At 39.9% G+C, this 27,180-nt stretch overlaps 2 protein-coding genes across 8 annotated transcripts in view; both read left to right on the forward strand.

The window, feature by feature from the left end:
• LOC116842130 (ubiquitin-conjugating enzyme E2 H) overlaps positions 1 to 7,174 on the forward strand; it is a 62,422-nt gene extending 55,248 nt beyond the window's left edge. Inside the window, exons 4-6 of the mRNA XM_032810876.1 lie at positions 2,137 to 2,304; positions 3,160 to 3,288; positions 3,491 to 7,174. Coding sequence (XP_032666767.1) covers positions 2,137 to 2,304; positions 3,160 to 3,288; positions 3,491 to 3,627 — 434 coding nt within the window. The 3' untranslated portion in view covers positions 3,628 to 7,174. The remainder of the gene's footprint in view (positions 1 to 2,136; positions 2,305 to 3,159; positions 3,289 to 3,490) is intronic.
• A 7,905-nt stretch (positions 7,175 to 15,079) lies between these two features.
• The window catches only part of LOC116842092 (inositol 1,4,5-trisphosphate receptor), a 67,310-nt gene continuing 55,209 nt past the window's right edge, over positions 15,080 to 27,180 (forward strand). For 4 of the 7 annotated variants that reach the window (XM_032810797.1, XM_032810799.1, XM_032810798.1 and 1 more), the window contains exon 1: positions 15,080 to 15,876. The gene's annotated coding sequence lies outside the window, so the exon portion shown is untranslated. The remainder of the gene's footprint in view (positions 15,877 to 27,180) is intronic. The other 3 variants (XM_032810802.1, XM_032810803.1, XM_032810804.1) reach the window with 1 other exon arrangement.

Consider the following 27,180-nt stretch of genomic DNA (forward strand, 5'->3'; position numbering starts at 1 on the left):
TCAATGATCCGGACGATTCGACTCTGATTTGCAATTATCCGACCGGTGCAATTTTTCTACAACAGTGCAGGAGTAAATTATCGGTAAAGACTACCTTGCTAAGGAATGTAGTAAATTACGCTAGGAACGCAGAACATTTTTTTATAACACATTTCAATTTCTAAAATACGAATAGAATAACGAATAAGAGGATAATCCGCAAAAAAAATACTGACTCATCTTGATTTCAAAATTTTATAACAATTTCAACCACTTCTGGGTGCAGTGAAAGAATTTTAGTCACAGTAGCATCTTTGCAATAAATATTACCATAGAGTGTTAATAATGATAACTCTAAGTGAATATTACTGCTACTTTTTGTTAGAACAACAAAAAATTCCGGTTCTACTGACTCTTAGGCAGTCTCGTTCCACTCGAAGTTTACAGTTTTATCTGCTTATAAATAGGATAGAGGGAAATTTGGTCGTTTGGGAAAGTGTCCTTGCGAATGGAGAGTAATTTATATAAAGTAAAAGCAAGGAGGGAGAGGAGAGAGAAGCTTGTTTAAACATAAAGAGAGTTCTCTCACTGCGACACCGTTGCGAGATACCATCGTTCGCGTTCATTGCGTGAAGCTCCGCGAAGAGGGTAGGAAGCTCTTAGCGAACTTTCCGACCCCGCGGGGAGCAGGCCGCGTTTCCACGGGCTCTTCCCCAACAACAATGGACAAGGATCTCCCCTTTCTCGCGCGCTCGAGAACATTATTTTCTCCTCGGTAAAGACGAAAGGGGCACTCCGAGAGGAGCGCGCGACTTTACCGTTGGACGTTCCAGTTCCTCGGATCTATCGTGAATTACGAGATAGCACGCGCGCGAGAGACAGAGAGAGAGAGAGAAAGAGGAGAGAGACTGTCCAATGGCATATCGTCGATAACTGTATATGTGCAATCACGTCGGTCAGGAATCGCGGCCGAGACTGATGTTCGTTTTTTTGCCGGGCTAGGCGAGGCAAAGGTGCGCGATGAGGAGGAATGATCGCGCTGGCGCGACTGCCGGCCGCACGGTGTGTGCACGTCGGAACGCAAATTTCGTCCTGGCGACAAGCGCGTCGTATCGACGTAGTTTTCCGGTTGTTCACCCCGCTGCACACATACCGGCATAATGGCCTTAACACACACGAAGTTGTACCGTTCCAGAGTTTCCCATAAGAAAGTGGGAGCGTTCAGAAAATACAACGATCGTGCAACCAGCAATTATTGCCCTTGAGATCTGTATTTTCAGATTCATGATGGGGGGAGGGGAGGCTATAGGACTCATAAATTCTAATATCTCTACCAGAAACTCTTCAGACAATGCACACTGAGAAAAAATACTTGAGCATTTATTTGCGACATAAAAGTTTATTTCACAAAGGAAACTTTGTTTCTCTCACAAAAATGAACTTTATTTCTCAGAAATAAGCTTTACGTTCTACAAATAAATTTTCAAATATCTCTTTTTCAGTGTACTCTATGTTTCTGCGTTGAGCATCATCGTACTTTATATACGCTGAGGAAACAAGTCTGGTACTTATAACTGTATTCATATGTGCATTGGTACTTTTACTTTAATTCACAATAGTGACTAATTAATAATGCTCGCGCAGCGTATAACTCGTATTATTGCTAGCTCGAATTATTACGCCTGCTCGTGTTACACGGAAAATCCCGAATTTCGGACGAGGTGAGATTTAGGATCCTTTTACTTGTACCATCGTCGAGGCAATATTCGCGCAGTCTTAAGGCGTAGAGGAGACCGGGGTTAGTTGGCTATCGGGATAAGCAAAACCGGTTATTTCTAGTATTTTCTAATAAGTTACAAAATTAAGCAAGCAAGATTTTTAAACATGTCAAAGATGAAATCTCTGTTTGCTTGATTCTGAAATCTGTTAAAAAACAGTAGAAATAATCGGTTTTGCCAATTTATCCTGATAATCTCACTCCCCTCTATTCGTTGAGAGGTGCGTTTTTCGTCGCGCTAAGTCGAGCCGCGACACTTGGGATATCGTGAGCGCTTCGTTCTTCGATATTCGTGTCGCCATAGCAGTAGTGTAGTGATGATTAACGGGTGTCTGATGGCAACGATTAATTAACTAATGCTCTCACACAATCGTTTGCAGCGCCTTACGAGGGTGGCATATGGAAGGTGAGGGTTCACTTACCAGAACATTATCCGTTCAAGTCTCCTTCAATCGGCTTCATGAACAAGGTCTACCATCCTAACATTGACGAAGTCTCAGGCACGGTGTGTCTAGACGTTATAAACCAGGCTTGGACAGCCCTTTACGGTACGTATTAGTCCGGCCTCGTAAAACCGCACGACGAAGCCTTTAAATAGCGCCAAGTACTTTGAGAGATTTTTATTTGGCCGTCTACTTAACTGTGCTTTACAGAACGTGCAAATTAATTCCAATTTTTTTTCGACGAATTACATCGTCATGTATGGGTGAGATAAGTTAAAAACCTGGACACTATAATATATATGTATTATTACAATATAATGTATTTATGTACACATTATACTACATTGAAAGTTTAAATATTCGTATTTGAAGTATCAAAATAATAACTAAAGTTATCAAAACAATAAGAAAAGTGTTCAAAATGATACTATACCAGCTATACTGTGTTAGTGTCCAGTCATTAGTACTTTTACCTTGTTTATCCTCCTTTATTCATCGTGCACTATTATGTATTTTTCCGTGGTATCGTTATATGTGTTCGTCATTGTATATCGTCAGATTAAGGTAAGAGTACCAATGCTCGGACACGCATCTAATCCTGGATTAGATCAAATCCATTCTTTTTGTTTTGATCTTTAAATACCAATATTTAAACTTTTAACATAAAATACATTTACAAATTTTAAGTATATATAGATTCCATGTTGAAAGTTTAAATATCCGTATTTAATGACCAAAACAATAGGAATGTCCAGGATTAGGTACGTGTCCGGGAATTGGCACTTTCATCTTACTTGACATTGCATGCTGAAGCTAATAGAAAATTGGAAGTTTCACAAATTATATGATTAAAATCAGTCTTTGGGTGTGTTGGTGACAAACGCGAAGAAGTTGCGGGCAACTGATTAAACTGAAATATTGAGCTGTTTATTAACGAACGTGCTTTTCCTCCTGTTTCAGACTTGTCGAATATTTTCGAGTCTTTCCTGCCCCAACTGTTAACATATCCCAATCCAATCGACCCCCTGAACGGCGACGCTGCCGCGATGTATCTTCACAAACCGGAAGAGTACAAGAAGAAGGTAGCGGGTGAGTATTGAATAGCAATCGCAATAATGATAACGACAATAAAACACGGTAAATTATTAAGCAACTTTCCACGATCAGTAACGAATTAACATCCTCGCTAACGTAGCTATTTTCGTTTCGCGTGTGTTATTTGCGAGCGCGCTCATACAGTGTGTTATCTGCGAGTCGCTGCAATTTCCCGTCCGACTTGTTTTTTTGACAGATTACGTGAGGAAGTACGCGACGGAGGAGGCGCTGAGGGACCAGGAGAATGGCGGCACCGGCAACGGGATGTCCTCCGACAGCGAATCCTCGATGAGCGACTTCAGCGAGGATGAAGCCCAGGACATGGAGTTGTAACCAAATATTTTACCATCCGTACCCATATCCTTAATCTCGATTCCCTGTAAGACCCGATCGCTCGTCCTACCAAATAGATGCTTACACCCGAGACTCCGAGCTTCACTACTGGCGATGGCGACGAGCCTTGTCGTCGTCGTCGTCATCGTCGCTGTCGCCGCCGCCACCGTCGCTCTCGTCGTTCGGCGCATGTATGTCGAATGTCCAACGAGATGGTTGTCGTTGATTGCGCATACGCCCAACGGACGACCCGAGCTTCGGCTCGGCGAGAGTGAAAGCGACAGTGGCGAACGAGCTGAGAAGGGAGAATCGTGCGGGGGTGCGCCGCGCGCTTCTCCGTGGAAGGGAAGCGATCCTCGCCGAGCGCACCGAGGGACGCTTTCGGCCACGGTAATGTCTAATGATCCGTTGCCCGAGCTCCATTGAGTTGTGCCGTTAATCCGTTTGCTGCGTTCAATTACCACGATCACGATGATGCGTTCGTCCGCGCGCAACGAACGCGCCGGCACGGACGTAATCCGCGCTCTCTGCGCACGGAGTCTGATTCTTCTCTCTCCGGGGAGAGCGTAGGGAACGGAAAGGAAGGGTATGAGGAGAGGGAGAGAAAGTGATAAGGAGTGATAGAGAAAGAGAGAAAGAGGACCATCCCTGGTATTTACGGGTTATTATATATCTATGCGTTGGTCGACGCGACGTCGATTTTCCTAATCGCTCGTAATGCCCGGGAATCCTGACATCGATCGGGTCAGTGCGTCATCCTTGTGCGTATCTACGATACGTTTCTGTGTGATTGAGAAGCGACCGTAAACCGAGACGAAAATGCTTAGCAATCGTACGATGTGTCAGCTACAGAGAAAGAGAGAAAGAGAGAAAGAGAGAGAGAGAAAGCGATAGGTACACGGCCGGTCGTGTCTCCCCCGTTTCGAGATTCTCTCGCCCTCGTTTTTTTCTCGTTCATTCTTTTTCCGAACGTCGCAGGTGTATTCGTCGTTGTGATATTCGAAAACGCGTAACAATAATGAGGGATCAAGCCCTCCTGTCGAAGCACGGGCTGCGCGTCTCTGGAGAAAGATGCGCGCCACACGATCTCGGCGTGCACCGATCCGGCAGTCGCATTTTCTCCACAACTAACGACTCCTTTGCTGCAGTTCAAGTGCTGCGCCAGAGAGCATCTCTGTTTAATTAATGATATTTTCATTATTCGAAATTATACGTTAGCACAATTGTTTATCTTGCTCCCCATTATGCGAGTTTATCAAGGATATACTTAAGGATTGCGTTAGAGAGAGAGAGAGAGAGAGAGAGAGAGAGGAGGGAGGGGGATAAAAAGAGAGAAGGAAAACGACAGGAAAGCAAGATACGATGAGTTGGTCTTCGCAATACTTTCTTTTCTCGCAATCGATCGATAAGGAATCGTAGCGTCTCGCGACGATTTTTCCGTTAAAGCAGGCCTTTGTTTATGCAATAATGAGAGGGCACACACACAAAATGTGATGGAGTATGGGTACTAGCACCGTCTTCCTTTTTCCTGCCATCACCATTCCCAAAACGTTTCCCTCGTAGGACGCATCAACTACCAATTGCCACGTCGTCGTCATCGTTGTTGTCGTCGTCGTCGTCGGCGGCGGCGGTGGAGAAAAGATCGAATCTACCACGTAAACGACTGTACGGCCGTGACACGCACGTCGAGACAGTGCAACCGCCGTCCAAGGTAGCGCGATCGTCCTACTGCCGCGGGGGAGGGAGTGCAAACGAGACTCTGAATACATTTCGAGCATCCTCAGCGGCCCGTTTCGGACTGCGCGCAGCGGACGGGCGATACACGGAAGAGACGCAAGCGGACGGAACTGCAGGACTGTCCACATCGCGTGCCCATTTCCCGGAAGTGAATGTAGTAGATATTTAGTCGGGAGAGAAGGCTGCGAGTTGGACGACATTTAATGTCTGCCCGCGAAATTTTAAGTCAATTTATATTATTTTAATCTCTCATCGTCACGTCTGACTCATTATAGATTTCATATAGGATATCATTGTTATATACATTAAGAGGAGAACGTACATTAAACTAAATTGGTTTCTTACGATTTTCGAGAGACACTTCCCTTTCTAACGACAAGACATCGGAAAGGTCCTTACGCCGAAAACAGGAAAACACAGAAGATTGAGAGAAAGAGAGAGAGAAAAAAGAAAGAAACGTCTTTATGTCGAATGATCATTACTTACACTCCGCTATGCAGTCTCTGTTCTGTTGTCTCGACAATTAGAATTAGAGGAAATAAAATCAAAGATCTCAGGGAACCTCGTTTCGAAAGAGATCCGCGCGGTTGTATCTCGTCGCGGAAGTAATGAAAATTAAGAATCAACTGCACGACAAGCGTGTGAAAAGAGAAGGCGGGAGAAGGACAAAATTTATTTCTACGCTTGGCCGTGTATCTGCGAGTTTTTGCGGTTAAGAGAGAACCAACCAAAGTAGCGTAAAGGATTGCGTTCCTTGGCGATATTAAATAGAAAAATCTGCGAATTTTCTCACGCGAGAATTGCGAAATTGTACAAATCTCGGGAGATATGCACACGCGTGCACATGTGCGCAAGCATACACGTATACACAATATACACGGTAATTCTCGATGAAATAGTGTCTCGTTTCGAATTGATCTCTCTCCTTTGCATAATTTACATGTATGCAATGCAATTGACTATACATGAATATAGACGTTATATTTCAGTGCCTTCTCACAGGCAGAAAGAAGTGTGCCTTATTATATGGGTCTCTGTAAAGAGTTGCATTGGAAAACAATGAGCGAAATACGGCGGAGCATTTAGCGCTTTAACACATCTGCGAATGAGAAATTTATTGCAAGCCGATGCCGACGGTGTTTTTACTTTTCAAACTAGGGATAATTGTCGAAAGTGATTGTTAGCTTCAATAATTTCTTTTTTCCCGGTGATTATTGAATTATGTAAAACGTGATTGAACGGAACAAAAATTTGAGAGAGGTGTAGGGAAGCGCGAACTGGGAATTTTATAATCTGTTTATTTTTCTTTTTTTTCCTTTTTTATGAATCGCGCGCGTGATCGTTTTGTTTCCAGATCAGCAAGTGGATTTACTCCTTTAGTCCTTAACGAATCAATGTAATGATATTGTTATTTAATTATAACCGTAGTGCATGAGCGCGCACTGGACATAATCAAATTGTGAAACGCGGCAATCAAAATTCAAACGTATAGCGAAATAAATCGTAATTTTTTGCAGGTATGCAACCGCGGCCTCTGTTATCTTGTTAATTCGATGAAGTCTATTGTCCAGGTTTTGTTACATCACGCGACAGCTGCGCTCACTTCCTCCTTTTTTCTTTTAATTTCGTTTTCCTGTTTTATATAATGAGATGCGATATACTATTTACATATTTACGCTATTATTTAAGACATACTTTTCACAGACATGACGCGTTTCTCAGCGAGTTCATGCTGCTGGCGACGCGTGTCGCAATGTATATTTACCGTTTAGAAAAGAATTGCTATTAAAATCGAATTTGAATGATCAAATACGGCTTTTGTATCACTCATTACGGGGACAGTGCCGCTTTTAACGTTTTCTTTTTTTTTGGCCCGTGGAACTGTGTGTGTGTGTGTGTGTGTGTGTGTGTATGTGTGTGTGTGTGTGTGTGGGGAGGTATCTTCTCTTAGAAAACTCGTCGATCGTTCCTCATCTTATACGTCCGTGTCATATTGTTCGTCTGGCTTCGCTATATTGTCATTAACTCCATTAACGCTTCTCGAGACTCGGTGTGCAATCAACAGAGTAACTTCGCCGCGCACAAACTTCGCGGTGTCTCGCGAAGCATCGTGCCCGTCACTCGGAGTGTGTACACGTCGAAGAGAGTTTATTCAGGGTGAATACACTTACAATTACAGCGGTACTTAGGAAGAGGGAGAACACTACTACTATTATTACTACTGCTACTATCACTACTATCACTCGTATTCGCGCGTCATACGCCGTATCATCCCTTTCCACCGAACGTCTTTGTTCTTATAAGTTAACGCATTCAACTTTATCCTTATAAGTTAACGCATTATAGTAGCTTTAACGCGTATCCCGCGATGTTAGCATATCCGACGTGTCTTCGCCGACACATTGGTACGTTTAGATTTCGTTAATCGAGAACCAAAAAATCATAGTAGAATGTGCGTTTCCCGCTTGTTGATTGAGTTTTGAAGTCGTGCTCTCAGATCTCACATGTTACTAATTGTATATGTAACATATATAGGATATTTGACTAGTTATATGCAAAGGTATATATATATATATATATATATACATATGTGTATATATACATATGTGTATATATACATATGTGTGTATATACATATGTGTATATATACATATGTGTGTGTGTGTGTATGTGTATATATATATATATATATATATATATATATATATATATATATATATATATATATATATAATATTAATCGTGTATTCACGTATAAAACTTTATTATGTTTATGATTTTACTAACGAACTTCGTCCGTCACCAAGTGGAATAATAGTTTTAACAATCCTTTTTCCTTTCTTTAAAATTCTTTTCTCTCGCTCGCAAGTGTTGTTTCTCCTTGTGTCAATTGATAACTTATCGCGTGTCACTCCGTGAAATTTATTCTTCGCGCACGACAGCTGGAACTCTGTCCGACTATTTCCGCTTTGCTCGGCATTACAATGGGAGGGGAGGGGGGGGGGAAACTTTTGTTCAACGGGGAGAATGCTAAGACATTTTCTATGCTGTGTGTGTGCGCGTAAATTCGAATTGGATTATCAAGTTCAACGCTTAGGTTAATGTTACATATCTACTAATGTTTCGTTGTAATGCGATATGATATATTGCCTATTGTGTTCAGATCTTTTTGTAACGTTAAATAACGTCTAGAAGCATATTTTTATACATGTATTGCAATGATAATATATAGCGATAGTTGCATGTTCTTTGTCCTACATCGAATTTTCATCGCCATTTAATTGTCCCTCTTTGCGTGCGTGATCATGAACAGTGAATGATGAATATTAATCGTCGTCATCATAATTAATGCTTTCGTAAACTCTCGCATACAAGCAAAACAAAAAGAAAAATAAGAAAATAGGACAAGAAAGAATAGCTCTTAGTATATGTTCATCATTTTATTTCGTAGACGGGAGGCGACGAAGTGCACGTTTTGCAGTTGCGCGAGCAATTGTACATTTAAAAGATGCAAAGGAGTCGTTACGCAACAGGAAGCATAATTTGTCTCGTGATGCAGCGAATGAAGCCCTAGAGAATCGAAACGAGAGAGAAATCTGAAACTGACTATTGCGATCGATCGGCTCTCTTCGCACGTTCCACGTGTGTTCTCAGTGTTGTATCGTGCGCTGAATCTTATTCGCGAGCGCGTTGCCACGTGTTCTCGCCAGAGTTGTGCTGATATTCGAATAAGGGCGAGAGGGACTCGTCTAGCGAGGGCGATACAGCTGATGATTGCGGCTGACGAGAGATCTGCACAGCGAACGTTTCCGACGGATTCTCCACGATTTTGCGATGCGACGAGAGATGCGCGACAGACCGCGCGGTCTGCAGTCTGAGTTTCGCGAGGATCGTCAATTGGCGTTGCGATCTATTGGAGACTCGTGAACGAGGTGTACTCGGAGCCGAGACAGTCGGGTGTTTCGATCATTTTAATTCAGTCGCTTTAACGTTTCTTTCGATCTCGAAACAACGTAGGGAGATGTAGAACGCTTCTTATCGGAGAGAAAACTCTTCGAGCCTGTATTCCTTCGACAGAGAACGAAAGAGAGAGGGAGGCAGGGAAAAAGAAAGGGAGATTCCACATGAGGCGAATACAATGATAATAAACGTCAGCTATTTTTCTCGTTCCGCCGGCGGAGCACGTTTCCTGATTTGACGTCTTTCTTTTCCGCGCGGTATCAACGTTGAATTAGATAATTGAGAGGGAATGTATTCGCGCGCGCATGCCTCTCTCCACTTTCAGATATCTTTATCGCGACAGGGAAATGGCAATATTTTTGCTACTCGTTCGTAATTATATATCGTCAATGTTATCTAACATGTGCCGAGACGACGGCACGAGGCGGTAGGCGCGTTTGCAATAACGGTTGATCGAAGTCGCGCGATCGCACGAAACTAGTTGCCCGACAACGACGACGCGGATTCTTGTATGTAACTTGCCCGATTCCGACAGCTGATTCGCAATTATTCGTCACGACTGCGATAGCAATTCGTTTTCGCCGCTCTGTCCTCAGCCGAGGATCGGACGACAGGCCACTCTCCAATCTCCCAGCTTAGGTCCAGCGATTAGAACGATCGGATCTAACGATCCGACCGTACGTTTACTACAAATTAGACCGTGGACGTCGATATTGTCACGAAGCGATAGTCGGTTGTTGTCTCCTTTCTTCCCTTTCTTTTTATATGACGCAACGAGTGCAAGTAGAAACACTCGTTCTTTTCGCGACGTTCGGTAATTGTGAGATTGAAACAATTAATTGATATACAAATATATATATACATACATATAGAAGCACACGCAACGTTGGTTTAGATCGTGCAAATTCCGCGATACTTCTGTTATTCGTCAAATCGTCTCGTCCACTGAATATTTACGCGACGGTACTATTGCTTTGAGCGATATCGACGTTCAACGTAATGGACGACTTCCACGTGTGTTATTACTGCTTACATTACTCACCGAGTGTGCGAGAGCATACCTTAACCGTTTCCACGTAGATAAGCGAGACCATTCTCTACGGCATCCGTGCGGAATAAGTAACGCGTTGATGAGTTTTACGCTCAGTAACATGAAAAATTATCGCCGCGAACAGGCGGAATCGCGTTAGTAGAAAATAAATACGATCTAATTAAATACGACTCATCACGGAGAGAGAGAGAGAGAGAGAGAAGGAGTCAGAGAAAAGAAGGGGACGTACTCTCCCGAATAACAAGTTTGTGCTCGCTTATGCACCTGGAAATGATAAGAATTTAATATTTCAAGTATATGGTGATAAATTCAGAGAGAGAGAGAGAGGGAGAGAGTGAGAGAGAGAGAGAGAGAGAGAGAAAGAAAGAAGGGGAAGTATAAAACGTGAGAGGAGTTATTTTCTTGGCGGCCCGCACTACGACGTGTTTTGCATCACGTGTAATTACAATATATGGAAAGACAGGCATGACTGAGTGTCGTAAAAACCTATAAAGATATACCACGCGCCGAGAAACCTGAAAAAAAATCCCGTCTCATTTGCATTTACAAATATCAAATATTTAAAGTCTAGACTATCGTGCAAATAAGACGACAGCAGGTAAGACGAGGATCCAGAAACAGTGTTGTACGAAATAGCAAACGCGGACTGTTAGAGGAAGAATCAACAAAAGAGGAAATATCGTCCAGTGCGCGCCGCGAAGAAGTTGGGAGATTGAAGGATCTTCGATATCTTCGCGGATCCTTCGATTGGGACGCGAATGAGACGCGTACTCTTTCGATATAGATTTCGATATCGCTGGTAGCACAGACCCTTTTTTTCGAACGTAACACACATGTTGTAGCGACGTATAAAGCTAAGGAGTTGTGTAACTCGCGATAGTGACGCGACGATCGTCATTAACTCTGCAGTAAGTCACGTTTTCCCCAGTGATTCCTAGTCACTGCCATAACCGACTCGAGACGACATCGCGAAAGAAGAGCATGACCGTGAGAGAGCTATTAAAACCAAAATTCTTGCCGGTGTGTATGACGTATACAAAGAACCAAACAAACAATCCGCGCACCTCGTAATGTGTTCGATTCGACTTGCTGTTCAACGCTCGCGACGAGTACGACGACAGTCGCGAGTAAAAAAAAAAGAGCTCTCGAGGATAATTGGCGCAAAGACTGCTGTACTGCAGGGTTTCTTACGGGGAATCGACGAGATATCCGTTAATTAACCGGATTAAAAAAGTATAAAGCTTTATAAAAGAATTAAAAAAAAAAAAGAACAGATACTAATGTAGTATGACGCGACGGTGAGGTTTTTGGAGCACACGCGTTCGGAGGTGATTTGTTCGGGAACCGTTTCTATGTTCCATGTACAATCGTGAGATCGAATTATTGGTGTCTGTAGAGGTACATATATTTTCTTACGATATATGGTAATTAGCTGCGCTGCTTCGGCTCGTGAAGGACCCGCTACCCTTGAATTAGTCACGGCGAATCGATGCGAGCGACATTTCGGAGATGGTACGAGCGCGCGCGTAACGAGATCGAGTTTTGACAGGTATTTCTCTCTTTTCTTTTCCTTTCACTTCAGTTTCCACGAAGCTCTCGTCGTTGGACACCTACCGAACACGTACCCTGGTAGAAATGGAAGCACGTCGGTGTCTAGGCACGAGATAGTAAATTTATGTCCTGGCATCACCACTAGTCAGCAATGTAACGCTCACTTCTAGCGGCTAGACAAGTGAGTCTATTAAACAAACGAAATTAGTTATGAGATGAAAAACAATAGGTAATTTCTAGCTAATAATGTAACGCTCAATTCTGCTTCTTTGAGACTTTTATATAAAAAAAAGGTTTGATTGAATTAACTAAATGTCTGGTCGAATATGAACGATCCAGAAATTCCGATTAAAATAACCCGAATTCTGTTTAAGTTAACAAGATTTTTGGTTGACTTAAACAGAATTCGGGTTTTTTCAATTGGAATTTCTGGATTGTTCATATTCGATCAGATATTTGATTAATTCAACCAAACCTTTTTTTCCGTGTGGAATTACAGTATCTTTAATTTTGATTTGTTGTCTAATTTTAAAATGCTAATGGTGATATAATAGTTATATTATATATTTTAGAATAATGCTCATCTGCTCTATCATGTATTTGATATATAATGGCTAGACAACGGTTAGATCACAAAGTCGATTCTATATCTCAGCGAATGATCAGCCAGTAATGAGTTGGTAATGAGTTAGAAAATTTCATCTAGTCTGTACTAGCTAGATACTAGCTTTTGACTGTCTAATTACATTTCTATTTGGGTATGTGTGTGTGTGTGTCATCGTCGAGGGTTTCGTGAAACTGTGAGATTTTTTAATTTATGATGGCGCGCTAAAGCGCGAAAAATAATAAGCTGAGAAATAATTCACATACAGAAACGCATGATGCCACTCCTCTGCTAAAGCTCGGAAGCTTGCATGCAAAAAAATTCATTACGGAGTGAGACACGTAATCCAAAAACTGATACAGGATAGAGAAAGAGAGAGACAGAGCGCGACATAATGTCGTTTGAAATTCATTCTTTTCTCAGGTCCAACGTTAGATATATCGAGTGTTTCGTCAATTAACGAGCTTTAGAAATCATCTCCGACAGGCTGACGAATGTATCTCGACATGATGAACGTCGAGCCGAGAATTCGCGTGATTCCTATCGCATTAGCTGTTCCAGCGGCGTATATCGCTGTGAAAACAGGCGAGCGATTCGTTTTACTCTCGGATTCGCGCTGTAGAGAATTCGGTGCGAGACAATTCTAAAGGACGAATTTAAGGGAACGGGCGCCTTAAAGCTAGATGTAAAATTTCCTTAGGTACCTATTGTTTCGATGTATGAATCGTCTGTGTAAGACGCTGGCTCCGCCAGCAGAAAGAAACTATCGACGACAAGAGTCATGCCAAAACGGAGAGAATTTATCTCGATATAATCCGGCCTTTCCGAAAAAGTCAAAAAAAGAAAACGAGAAAGCAAAACGGAGATAAGACGAAAACATAAATAAATAAAGACGACGATCTGGTGTGTGTGCTTTACCAGACAGATTTCCCGAATCTGACCAATCACACAGAACGTCTTTCTAGTTAGCACAGTGACGATGATTACGAACTCGCTGAATCCACGTTCTCATGGTTCATGAACACAATAAGCATTGACAAACGATGAACATTACGCTACTATACAAATATTTATTATAAATAAGATATAACAAATATATATATATATATAAATGATAAATATATTATATTGAATTAACGATGGATTGAAGATGCAATTTTTTGGTACAATAAAATGAAAAGAACCAATATCGTGCGAGTATTATTGCGAACCATATATCCGTTATATTGGTTAGAAGATTTAATTTATTTGTCAAAGTTGATTCTTATTTTGGTTGACTTTATGCTTCGTATATCGTTGTACATCTATTATACGTATATATAATTAAGTAACACACGCAGAATCGCAAGAAAGTATAAAAATAACGCCACAGTTAATTTCGCACGTCTCATACATTTCGTCGACGAGATCTGCGTCCACACGAATGTTTTCGTGTATTTCATACGCGTTATTTATATCTGTTTGGTTTTATTGGTTATATACACGCGTCCTACGAGTAATTACGCTGTTATGATTTCGAATTTGAGTGAGAACAGAAATGTGATTTAAATTTAACCGTGTAATTTAATAACTTCGTTTTTATCAACTGCATCAGTTAAATTTAATTAAAATATGTATTTACCATCTGTGTTTACAGTATTTTGTCAGCTGACAATTAATCTTTTAATTTTATTTGTACAAAGTTTCGAAGCATGAAATTCGAGTAATTACGATAAGCGTAATTACTTATAGAGCGCTCAACCTGCATCACAATTTATATTCTAGCGATTTCTATATTATTGAGGGTTACATACCTGCGTATTTACTAATTATTTCTATGCATCTAACTCGCAAGGCACTTCTGCTCATTACTGTTTGTACTGTGTCAGCCATCCCTTATAGAAATATCATACTAAGAATCATTGATAATTACTTATTATCCAGTATTTTTAATACTGAAAATAAGTAATTATCAATGATTCTTAGTATGATATTTCTATAAAGGATGTTCCCAACGAATTCAAACAATCGAATGGTCTCACTCTCGCGACTACTATCAAATCGAATCGTATCGAATCGAATCGTATCGAATCCAGTCGAGTCGTTTCATGTTACTTGCATTGTCGAAATGCGCAATCACCTCATCATGGTCGTCATCATGATCGTTTCGTTAGATTCCTTTTGGTGTTGAATGGTTGAAACTTAACCTGCAAATTTTTACTTATGAATGATATCATCCGTATAACCTAGACACTGTTAATTTGGGGCAGACGTCTTGTAGGCGCCTGCAGCTATATATCCAAAGAGAAAGAAAGAGGGAGAGATTGGATTCCTTTTCGACAATGGAAATAACCTTTAATCGGTCTCCAGGATTCCAATGGTCGCCCATTATTAACAAGAAAAAGAAGAAGTTAATAGAGATACCGACGAGCGTCGCTAACGGTGCACCGAGCACGGCGTTGTTACAAATCGGCGGAGCAGCTCGTCGCGCTCGCACTGACCGACGGGTAATTCGGGAAATCGCGCCGGCGATTCGTAGAGGCGCGCGCAGCGCGGCGGCAGTTGCGTCGGAACCACCGAGCGGTGTGGATGCTTTCGTTTCGTGTTCGCGCGCCGACTCAAGTTGTTTCGATCGCGTACGTGCCAGTGACACTTGGCGGCTGCCTGCGCGGCGGGGACATGCACCGACGCTGAGCCAGCGAACGAGCGAGCGAGCGAGCGAGCGAGAGAGAGAGAGAGAGAGAAAGAAAGATACACCACGGTCAGCTACGTCGCGCCGATCGCCGCAGCTGCCGTTGCCGCGCCACCGCCGTCGTCGACTTATTATCGCGCGTTCCTCGCGTGCGCGCGAGTTCCTCTCGTCGGGCTGCGCGTCCACGCAAGCACGCACGGCAAATACAGTACAGTGTGCGTACGTACGCACGTACGCTCCGCTTCCCGCGGCACTTACGCACGCGAAAATTGGACCTTGCACGCGCCGATCGTCGATCGTCGCCGGCTGTTATTCATCGAGCGCGCTCTCGTGATCGACCGGTCGTTCGGTTCGTTCGTTCGGTGCCGCCGTTGTCGTTCCTCGCGCGAAGGAGCTGCTCTCCTCGACGCGGGCGCGAACAGACGGAAGTACATCGGCGTTTTTACTCCTGTACGTTACGCACGTACAGACAGACGACCGGAAAAGGGAGGCAGGAAGGAAAGAAGGAAGGAACGGACGGAAGGAAGGAAGGAAGGAAGGAAGGAAGGAAGGAAGGAAGGAAAGACACAAGGAGGAAGGAAGACAGACAGCGACGTGTCGCGCGCACTTCCACCGGGAACGATCTCGATTCCATCGTCGGCGCATCCTGCCTGGGCGAGCCGCACGGCCGAGGAAGTGAGTAAATACTTTTCTTGTTTTGGTTCTCTTCCCTCATTTTCGCGCTCCCGCGCGGTCTCCGCTCCGATCCCCGAAAAGTCCACTTGTCATCGCGTTTCCGCGTCTGGGAAACGTCGCAGGCTCGCCGTTCCTTGCGCGTCTCGCGAGCGGAACGCGAGCGGGGAAGACGCGAGGGATCTCTCTCGCGTGTTCCGTGGCGAGAAGAGATCGCCATATTTTCACGACGTTGTTTACAATGAGTGTTTTCACGCGGGCGAGCCAGGACGGCCGAAGGCGCGCGGCGATGAGTGCGCTTTTATTGCGGCTGTTCGTTCCGAGAGGACGACGCGTTCTCTCGTTCCCTGGTTCGTCGCGAGCGTCGAATCGAGAGTGCTGTACGTGCAGCTCTTACGATCACCGGTAATGGGATGCGTGCCGGCGCTTTCATTGGCCGCGATCGTCCGCCGCTAATGACGCGGGACGTTTCGATCGCTCGCTTGCCGAACGGGGCGCGCATCGAACAACCATCGACTCGTCCTACGCGTCGGCTATAATAATCGCACGAGGCCCTATTATCGCGCGCGTAGAACGCGACCGCGATTGTGTCGGATTCGGTTCGATTATCGGAGCAGGAAAGCATTCTTCCGTACGCGCCAGGCAGATAGCTCGCACTCTCCCTCTCTCTTTTTCTCTTTCTCTTTCTCTCTCTCTCTCTCTTTCTCTCTCCCTCTCTCGTTCTCGCTCTTTTGCTCTCTCGTGGATAGTCTTTATTTTTAAACACGCTACTCGTCCGATACATAGGCGACATCGTCCCGTTGTTCCGCGGAAGCACGTCGAGTGGACTGGTTTATCGAGGTGAATTTCGGGATAGAAAGTGAGAGACGCGACAACCGTCCCTTTCGAAATGGGTCGGGAGCCTCCAGAGTGGCACCGTCCGTGCGACCGAGCCGGCAACCGATCGGGAACACTTTTGAGTCCTCGCGCCGCGGTGAGCCCGACTATTTTCACCGTTCAATGTTTTCGCACCTGAAATTACGAGTTCCCGAGACGGGCGTGTTACTTGGAGAAACACGCGTCATATATTTATATATACATATAGTATATGTATATATAGTACATGTACATTCAGGTAATTACAATAATTTGGAAATAACAAGTCAAACATGCATAATATTTTTAAACAAATATACAGTAATTTTGGTCATAATTCTGTATAATCCAAGATCACAAACATTTTGGTGTAGCGCATTGAGAAAAAAGTTTCTAAAAAATAAAAAAATATTTATTCGGTGGACACTGATAAAAAATATGTACTTGTACTAACATACGTATTATTTCATTGAGAAAGAAACTTTATTTCGAATGAGAAAACATGCTGAAAATATTCTCCTAAAGACGTACTATTAGTACTATCTGTGAAAAATATTTTTTTATTTTTGAGATATTTAGAGTAGATCATCAAATTTATTATTTCTTTAGTGATTTATATATTACGATTTTAGTACAATTCAGTTTAAAAAAATTATTATGGAAAAAATATATAATTTTAACGTAATTTTTTATTATAATATTCTCTCCATGTATAAGAAACGATAAAAAAATTGATAAAAAAATCGAATAATTATCCATGAATACAAATTTGTAATTAACTATACAATTGGTCTGTTTTTATCGAGGTGATTGGGATTAATTTTTTTGGGAAAAAGAGCGAAATCTAAAGCACGCACTTCCACAGTATTTTTTGCTCATTGATAGCGCACCCGAGACGTTCATTATCATGTACGTGAGTTTTAGACGCATAACAGTCTGGGTTGAACGCGCGTGTGAAATCTTAGCACGCCACTTATAGCAAGAAATATTTACGCTTCGTATTCGGCGCGCCATACGAGGCTGCTTAGTTATACGTTCCGCTAAGCATAACAGCTTTTGCATATTTTCTGATAAGGCGCCGATGAGAACGTTTGACCGTCAAAGTGCTTTAGAGCGAAACGCGCGTGTACAAAAGCGATCTCCGCTGTGTTTAATTTTCCAAGAGCGAGAAAACCTAAACCGTTAGAGACATATGCAAAATGGTATTACTATATTTATTTTCTCTTATGGAAATCAATGCGCGCTTGCATCAAACATAAATAAACCTGGCGAACAATGCGATTGAAGTCACTCTGATTTTACGTCTTTCGCTCAATATTCGGTAAAATTGAAGAATCTGGACTGAATGGCGCTCCAGATTCACGTGTTTCATCGAGGCGTGAAATCCCGCCACTCGTAGTTAACAGAGCACGTATCGCACCAATTACTGAATTGTTCTTTAGCCGTTAGCGTTAGATCGTTTAGCATTAATAGAGATAATTCCATTCATGGATGACTACAAATTCTGTCTCAGAGGAAACTGCGCACAGAAAAAATATAGCAAAATGTACAGCAAAATTTCTTTTCATTCTGGACCATATAAGGTTATGACCGAAATTACTGTATATTTATTTAAATATGTTTAACTTTCTACAAAATTACTACAAAATTGTTTTATTTTAAATGTTTTTTTTAACTTGAATGTTTTTTATATATATTGTGTGTGTGTGTGTATATATAATATATAATTTCAATTACTACTATTTTTTTATTATATTATTTTTTCTGTGCATAATTTATTGTCCTTGACGCAATAAATGTTTATTTAACTTTTTTTCGTGTTAAAATGTGCTTGAAGAAAAGCTTTTTTCAGCATTATTTAGTATTTATCTTAATATTCTGCGTACAAAGAAACATTTAGATCATATATTATTTTTCCTTCAAATTAGACAATAATAGACACATTTTATTTTAACTGTTAGTTAGCTTACCAAGACGTTGAAAAATCGACCCTTAGCAATATCAGCTATGTAAATCTCATGACTAATTCGAACTTTGCTAAAAGACTAATCGTTTCGTTATCATTATTAACAGTTAGCTTTTACAGATAATATATATTTCATTGTGAGATATAATTTTATTAGTTGAAATTAAAAGCGCACATTTATTTGTAATTTAACTTAGAGTAACTAAAAAAGCTAATTCTAAATATTTTAGAAGCACGTGAATTTCGAGCAATCGACTCTGTAAAGAATTAATCTTATAGAGTTTCCTTTGCATTGTGTGCGTTGATTAATCTTTTTAGATTAATATTTCCATGATTACTGTAGTAGAGTCTATATAAAATGGTACAGAATTTTTTTTCTATTTAATTTAACAAATTCTGCATGCACACCTGAATTTGGACACTCTGTATAATTAATGGATATATAAAGTACACAACAAAAGTTTTATCCTTCACAATTTTTTTATTATATATTTTTTTACTAGCATTGGAATGTATACAGAATGTCTGACACAACTTGTGTATGTCGCATACAATATTGGTGTGCGAGTAAAGAACTCATGAAATTGAACAGTCTTTTACCATTTTGCAAGTAGGCACAAGATAATTATTCTTTCGTTTTGATCCATAGTAATTATATTAATCAATCAACGTTACAATAGACTTGTCTATAGACGAAGAAATAGATCTAAACAATTCGGTCGTGAATGAAAAAGATTATCAGCTTCAGTAAATGGCTCCAGGCTTCTTTGTGGATTGTACCTCAACGTCATTACGCGGAATGAAAAAGATCGTATGTTGCTTGTGTTATCGTGTGCTTTATTCTGCAATTCTAAGCAGATTTGTAAGTCTCGTAACTTGTTCTCGTAAAATTCGTAAGAATTTATGAGTAGATTTACAATTGTATGCAATATCATATGTCGTACAATCACTTGTAAATATCGTAAATTACATGAAATCGTAGATATTTACAAGTAATTGTACGACATATAATATTGCATAGAATTGTAAATCTACTCATAATTTCTTACGTATTTTACGAGAACAAGTTACGAGACTTTCGATTCTGTTTAGAATTGCAGCACTAATCTCAATCCCACTAAACTCTTCCAAATGAACAATAAGAAAGCGGTATAGAGTACGGTCGTGAAGAGATTTGTTTTTTTATTTAATGTCGCTACGTCGACTTATTCGCGAGTTACAGACGTTTAAAGCCGCGGTATCGACGTTAGATTCGTGCGAGATTCACGCTCATGCGACGTTGGCGCTTGCTCTCGCGCCGACGCACTACGCTCGTAAAGAGAGGTGAACAACCGCGCGGCCGTAGCGAACAAGTGGGGGAAGAGGAGGGGGGACGACTTATCTGAGCCGCGGAGTGGGGGGTACGCCGCGAGCCTACTTTCACTCGCAGTGTAAGGTGACCTATAGTCGCGTGCCGCATTCCATTCACGCGTCGCGTCGCACTGATTCACCGCTCGCTGCGGCGATAACGCCGAAAAATCTGGAGCGCGGATCGACACAATCGTCCATAACTCCGCTTGTAGACGTCGTGGCGACTTGAAACAAAGACCATTGGAAAGGGAAAATTATTGTGCTTTCGAGAGATATTAAATCGTCCTTCTGCGGAGTAATGATCGAACAGCCTAATCCTGTAAGTACGAAAGACATCGGTTTTCATATTTTGCATATGTCTTCAAATGGGTATTAATTATTGATCTGTATTAAATGTTTAGTGGTTAGGATTTGTAACGCATCAGTTTTATACTTTTGACGCGTGTAAAGTCGTAATTTAAAAAAAAGCGAAATTTTTTCTTGAATGGATGTTTGATAAAAATAACGAGATATCCGGGCTGAAACTCAGGCTAACTTTCATAGTTCGACATTATTTGATCAATAATTATAGTTTTATTAATTCTCGATCATTCGTTAATCTGTACCTGGGCTCATTACATTATTCAGTATAACAAGAAATACTGATTCAAACAGCCGAATAGCAACCCATAAATATATAAATTTGTAATTGATTATACTTTCAATCAAAGATTGTAAATAATTCACAATCATGAATATCAGCCTTAGCATTTAATACAGATATTGTAAATATTGATCTATGTATTTAATAATGCTTGTTGGGCTGCAAGGCAATCTATTTTAAATCTGCCAAGATATTTTTCTCTTATTCTTTTCTTTTTTCTTGTTTTTATTATTTGCATAATAAATACAATTGACCAATTAACATTTAAATACTAAAATACCGTGCAAAAGGGCAGTTTCTACTTTAAAACAATTTGCAGGGACGAATACGCATACACTGAGAAAGAAATTATCTAAAAAATAAAAAGTTATTTGATGTGACTCGATTTGCGTACTAATAACGTACATCTAAATTCGAATAGAATAAACAACTGCTTTCATGAAAAATCAGAATTTAAGAAAATGTATATTTTCTTACTTGAAAAATATTTTGTATCTTAATACAAAAGTAAAATATAACATAAAATTTAATATAAAAATAAATATGTCTTTCATTTCTTAGATATTTTTTCTTTCGGTGTAGAAATTTTCTCTTAAAAAAAAATTGAATAAAATTTTTCCTAAATAAAAAAAATATCGAAAGAAAAGGGCACTATTCTCGCATTTCCAGGGTTTATCTTATTTTGGTTCCGAGAGTTCTCTTGATTGAGTTTATTCAGGTTGGCGGGGTTTTTATTATAGCTCAGCGTTCTCCGCGTCCCCGAAACGGATGTAATACTTTATTGACCGACCGGTGTGGTGTGTGGGTGAAACGTACTCGACAAATCCGCAAGGGTTAATGACATCGACGCGGGTAGCAGGTCGCTTCCTCGTTTACCTCGCGTCTAAGTTCTGATAAGGCGCGTTGTGTAATGCAAGAGTGTATCTCGCCTCTTTAACACCTGTCGACCTTATAAATCGCGCGTTAAATAGACAGTGGTCGTAATCGAGGTTAGCGTCGAGTCGGTAAGAAGATAATAGAATCTTTGTAGCTTACACGGTAAAGAATTTATGTTTATTTTTCTTTGTATTATTAAAAAATCAAGCATGAAAAATATGCGCATTGCACGGAATTAATATGATTACGTTAAAATCATATTTACTTGTTTTAACGCGCGGTTTTTATATCTCTTTTTATAAAATGTACCATAAGGAATGCGAGAAACGTGAGTCAATTTTGGAACGACGGCATTTTTTTCTTTAATTAACACGACGTTCCGCGTTTCTAACGATGTATAGTTCAACCAGCGTCACGTGTTTGTTTCGCGGATGTGAGGAAGGATGTAATGCGCGAAATGCGGCACGAAAAGTACACGACTCACACGTGAAAGCTAAACAATTTTTAACGTCTTTCGTCGCTGCTGCGAGAATATTTTTAGTACGGCACACATTTGCGCGTCGTTATGCGGCCTCTGTTGACTTCAAGGATAATATTCTCAAATGGAAAGGATATCGCACCGCGCGTGACTGGACATAACTCACTCGTTCACCTAAGATGCTCGAAATTGACTCTTTCTGGAGTGAATCCGACGTATAATCCTCGGTTCGTCTTTCCGACGTCTGTAATCTCTTTAATTGCGTGTAAATTTTGCAGCAATTTTATACTAATCGATTTGTAAAGGTTGCATCCTTTATGAGTGCTTGTAAATGTCGCTTACATTTATTACATATTGATGTGAAGTAGAAACACGACAAAAATGCGAAAACAATTAAACTTCACTCAAAACATGAAATATTTATCATGTAAAATGTATATTAATGAAAATCTCTGAGTGTAAATTTTGGTATATTTGTTACTGCATCAATACAATAAAACAGTTGTATTATTGTGCGATGTAAATTTAATAATTAATTTAATACAGTATATTTGCTTCATGTAATTAAAAGAATTGCAAAGTTTCAATCAGCGATTGTCGTATGTTGTAATAATTATAAAAGTCTATCTAGGTATACTTAGACAGATAGAAGATGTACGAAGATGAAATTTGACAGCAACTTTACATATCGATTTGTAAAAGTTGTGAATAATTCATGTGTTTTATATCTATCACGCAGAGAGAGAGAGAGAGAGAGAGAGAGAGAGAGAGAGAGAGAGAGAGAGAGAGATATGAAATACGAAAACAAATTTGATTAAAATTTACTCAAAACAATATCGTGTATATATATATATATATATATATATATATCAATATGAAATTTAATAATTAACTTTTAGGCTGCTGGCATTTTATCATTAAAAAAGTGGTTTCTTTTTCTCAAAAATTTTTCTATATAAGTAACGTATACATAGCGTTGAGTTTTCAGATTTGTGCAGAGCCACAAAAGTGGCTTTCTCAGCAATCTAAAGGTTAATTTGATATAGCATATTTGCTTCATAAATATAATTAAAACAATAGCAAACTTTCTACCAGTGACTAACTCACGTCGTGATAATTATAAAAGTCTATTTGGAGATGCATAATACATCCCAATGAATTCTAATCGGTGGCATTATCAATCCCGTTAAATCGATGCGCGATGAATTATTCGCGCGAGATCCGGGAGTCACGTCCGCGCTTTGCTCACGTCTCTCAATCAGCGAGATCGATCCTTCGGGATTTCGGAAATCCGTCGGGGTTTCGGGACAGCGAAACGCGCGAAATGATGACCAATTGTCATTGTCATCATCGCCATCGTCACGGCGAGGATGGGACTCGACCGGATCTGGTATCGCGACGCGATTGTGACATCCCGGCCGCGTCGCGAGAGTACTTGCATAACGCATGAAAACCTGATATTCCCTCGCGTGAAATTGAACACCGCGCATGGCACAGCTTTCGGGGGCACCTCGACGATCCGAGGTCAAGGTGCGCCGTAGGCCGTAATGCGTCAGGTTGAACCTTACTCGACGCATTGCGACCCTGAGATATTAGCCTGAGATATCGTACTTGTCGCGATGATAGTACAGGACGCTCCTTTCGAGCGACCGAATCGAAGTATATCGATGTTACGTACGAAAAATGGGACATTCTTGTAAATATCTTTATTTTTTTGACGTGTCAACCTTCAAGTGAGATTATATCAAAAGATTTTAGTTTAACATAGCGTTAAACGAAAGTAAGTTACTTGCAAGAATATATATTTTGTATGACTCAACGAAGAAAAATCTGTCTTTATTATCCAAAAATAATTTTCATTAATGGACAGCACGAGATATTGGATTGAGAATATGATGTTTTTCCCCTGTCCACTTCGAATTAATATACTCAAATTAACAATCATTGTTTCATATATAAGGATATATAATTGGTTAGAAGAATCTTAATGTCTTGAATTTCAATAATGTTATAATTTTATTTGAATATTACACATACATATTTGAACAATCTCATAAGAAGCATAATATAATTATCTTGATGATAATGATATCTTCTTCCGACTTTTTTAAGGATATCGTATTCTCAATCCAATATTTTGTGCTTTCTATTAATGAAAAGAATTTCTGAATAAGGAGAACACAAGTTCTTTTTCGTTGAAAAAAATCGTATAAAAAATATATTCTTGTAAGTAATTTATCTTTATTTAACGCTATGTAATCTCATTTGAAGATTAACATGTTAAAAATGAAGATATTTTTCAGACAAGAATGTACTTTTTCCTGAATGTGTGTCTATATTTTAATTTTAATGCTTGCATATCGTGATCTTGTCTGGACGGACTTCCTTTCAACTCAGATTTTACAGATTAATAGTAGGATGATAAATTTTGTCGAAATCTTGAATCTGAAGCACGAAACTTCGTTACCTTAACACAAAAAGTCGTTACAAGATCTCTCGTTTTCCGAAGTCCAAACGAAAAAGATCGACTACGAATTTCCTTCTTTTCATTTCTTGTTACGTGAAATGAACTGTGCTTTGACGATAATTGTTACATGGTGCAAGAGAAAACTTGTTACTGGTTTTTTGTGTTTGAGCTTCGAAAGACGGGGAACCTTGAGACTGGCTTTTATGTATTAAGATCGAACGAAAATACATTTCACGATATAAAAATATAGCGCAAAAGATTTTAAAAAATTATCCAAATTAAAAAATCCAGAGTATTGATATATCCGGTGCTGCTGCTGATACTTTCGCGGTCGATTTGCAGTTTTCCACAACATGAGGAAATAAAGTTTAACGATGTTTAGTCGATTGATCGTGTCCCGGAATAGACGTTTCGGTTTTTCTCGCAGTAAGCGTCGACATTAAACGCTTGAGATCGTTTAACATCGAAGATTGGAGCTTGTAAGCTCATTTCGTAAATAGGAGGGGAAATCGTTCGTGATACTCCGCAGTCGCGTTTTCCGTTGAGTACATGGAACTTTGTTGATAGTAATGTGGGAACTTCTTCACCAGCCGGAAAATTACTTTGATACTCAATGACTCTCGTTATATGTCTGTGTATATAAGTACACGCTATGTCATGTGTCTTTGAGATCGTATTAGATGTCGCCGCTTAATAGCGCCGTTTTGTTCGGCGTGTGCGTGTTGAATAGCGGTGGAGTGGATAGAATTGCATGCTCCCGTATCGCGATGCATCGATACGGTTTCATTAGACGATATTGATAGTCAATTGGCGGTTTATTGTCCGGCGGCTGCATTACATGCGGCGTGAAGACGGAGCGAGCTGCGCGTCTTTCACCACTCTTTTGTGTACACTAGAAATTACATACTACATTCAAGTAGATATCGTTTGTTTCAAGTGTTTCTCAAGTTTATATACCTGTAAATCTATCGTAAGCTCATCACGAGTATCACAAATTCGTTCAAAATACATCCTAAAATCTAGCAAGTTTAACATTACTATTAAGAATATTGAATTCATATATAAATCCGGTTCGTTTATTAGCCAGAAAAAAATTATATATGAATTTTGCAATATATGGTCATATATAATCGTCCATAATCTCATATGTGCCCCCAAAATTATATATATAAATTATAGGTTAAGGAATTTCTCTTTCTTTTTCTCTCCCTCTCTGTTTCTCTCTTCGTGTATCGCATATAGTACAAATTTTTGATATTTTCGTAGATATGACAAACGAAAATTTGCGTTTTGTAATCGAAGAATTTAGCACTAAAAACGAATTCGAGTCGCATAAATTCCTCAATGAAAGAAGATGATAAAAGAAGATGGAGTAAGGGTAAATTTCCCGATAGTTTCAAGTCGGTTTTTAGTAATAATTATTAGTGAAACATTTTATCAATAGATTAATACGATATAGATAAATGAACGATACAATTGAATTACTTTCGATCGAATCCACGACTATTTGATTCGAATAAGGTAAGATAAAACGAAGTTTTTTGCACCTACGTAGATAAATAAACGAGAGGAACGAATTTTTATCCATCGTAAAATTCTTGTTGATAAATGGTAGTATGCGTATAGCTTCGTCGTAGTTGAAAGGATTCTCGTGTATCACGCAATACGCGCAGTATGTATCACCTGCACGCGGCAGTCATTGTTAAAATAATATTTCAATGTTTTCTCGGCGCAGAATTTTCAACGATAACCTTGGTCGTAACAATAAAGAGAGGTGGATAAAAAGAGGGAGGAAAAAATTGCACGACGCACAACGCGATTATCATCGGCGTAACGTTTTAACAAACTCTATCTCGGGCAATTGCGCTTCTATAATAACCGACTGCGAAACTAATCTAATAGGTTCATCGCTTGGTCACATGAAGCGATTCGTTGATGCTATTCCTCGACATATACTGTTTCAACGTTAATACGCTCTATTCCGTTAATTCTCTTGTAATATTCGATGAAATTTCACATGTAATTGTAAGAAAAATTTACGCGATTTCGAGTGCACATCTCATGGTAATCTCACGTGAAGATGTGAGATTCGTAAATATTGAAAAGCAAAAAAGTTGAACATTTATTTGTGAAATAGAAGTTTACTCCACAGAAATAAATTTTATATTCCACAAATGAATTTTCAATAATTTTTTTCTTCGTGTGAGAGATCGCGCTATTATGTTTTGAAAATTTGTAGATAATTGTTCGAATTCGTAGAAAAATTGCTCGTAGAAAAAATGTCTAAGAATCAGTAAATACTTATTTGATGGATATACTAACAGCATATTTACTTATATTTACTCATATTAATATAATAACTATAATATGTTTCAAATAAGATAAGATAATATACATTTTCTTAAAGCCTTTAGGAAAATTTTAGTTTTTCATGTAAGCAATTTATTTATTCTATATATAATAAATAAAAGAATTGAAATATAAGTAAACACGCTGTTAGTATTCTCACCAAATATTTACTAATGTTTAGATATTTTTCTCTGGATAAAATAATTGCAAATACACAATTATCACGCTATGATTGACGCGGACGATAGAGCTGATAAAAATAGACAGCGGCAAAAGGGGAACAGCGTATTTCTCGCGTTACAATCTCTGTCATATTCGAGAGC

Source organism: Odontomachus brunneus, unplaced genomic scaffold (assembly GCF_010583005.1).
Source record: "Odontomachus brunneus isolate Ranch 3 - 2012 unplaced genomic scaffold, Obru_v1 Obru_scaffold_021, whole genome shotgun sequence".
NCBI classification, from domain to species: domain Eukaryota; kingdom Metazoa; phylum Arthropoda; class Insecta; order Hymenoptera; family Formicidae; genus Odontomachus; species Odontomachus brunneus.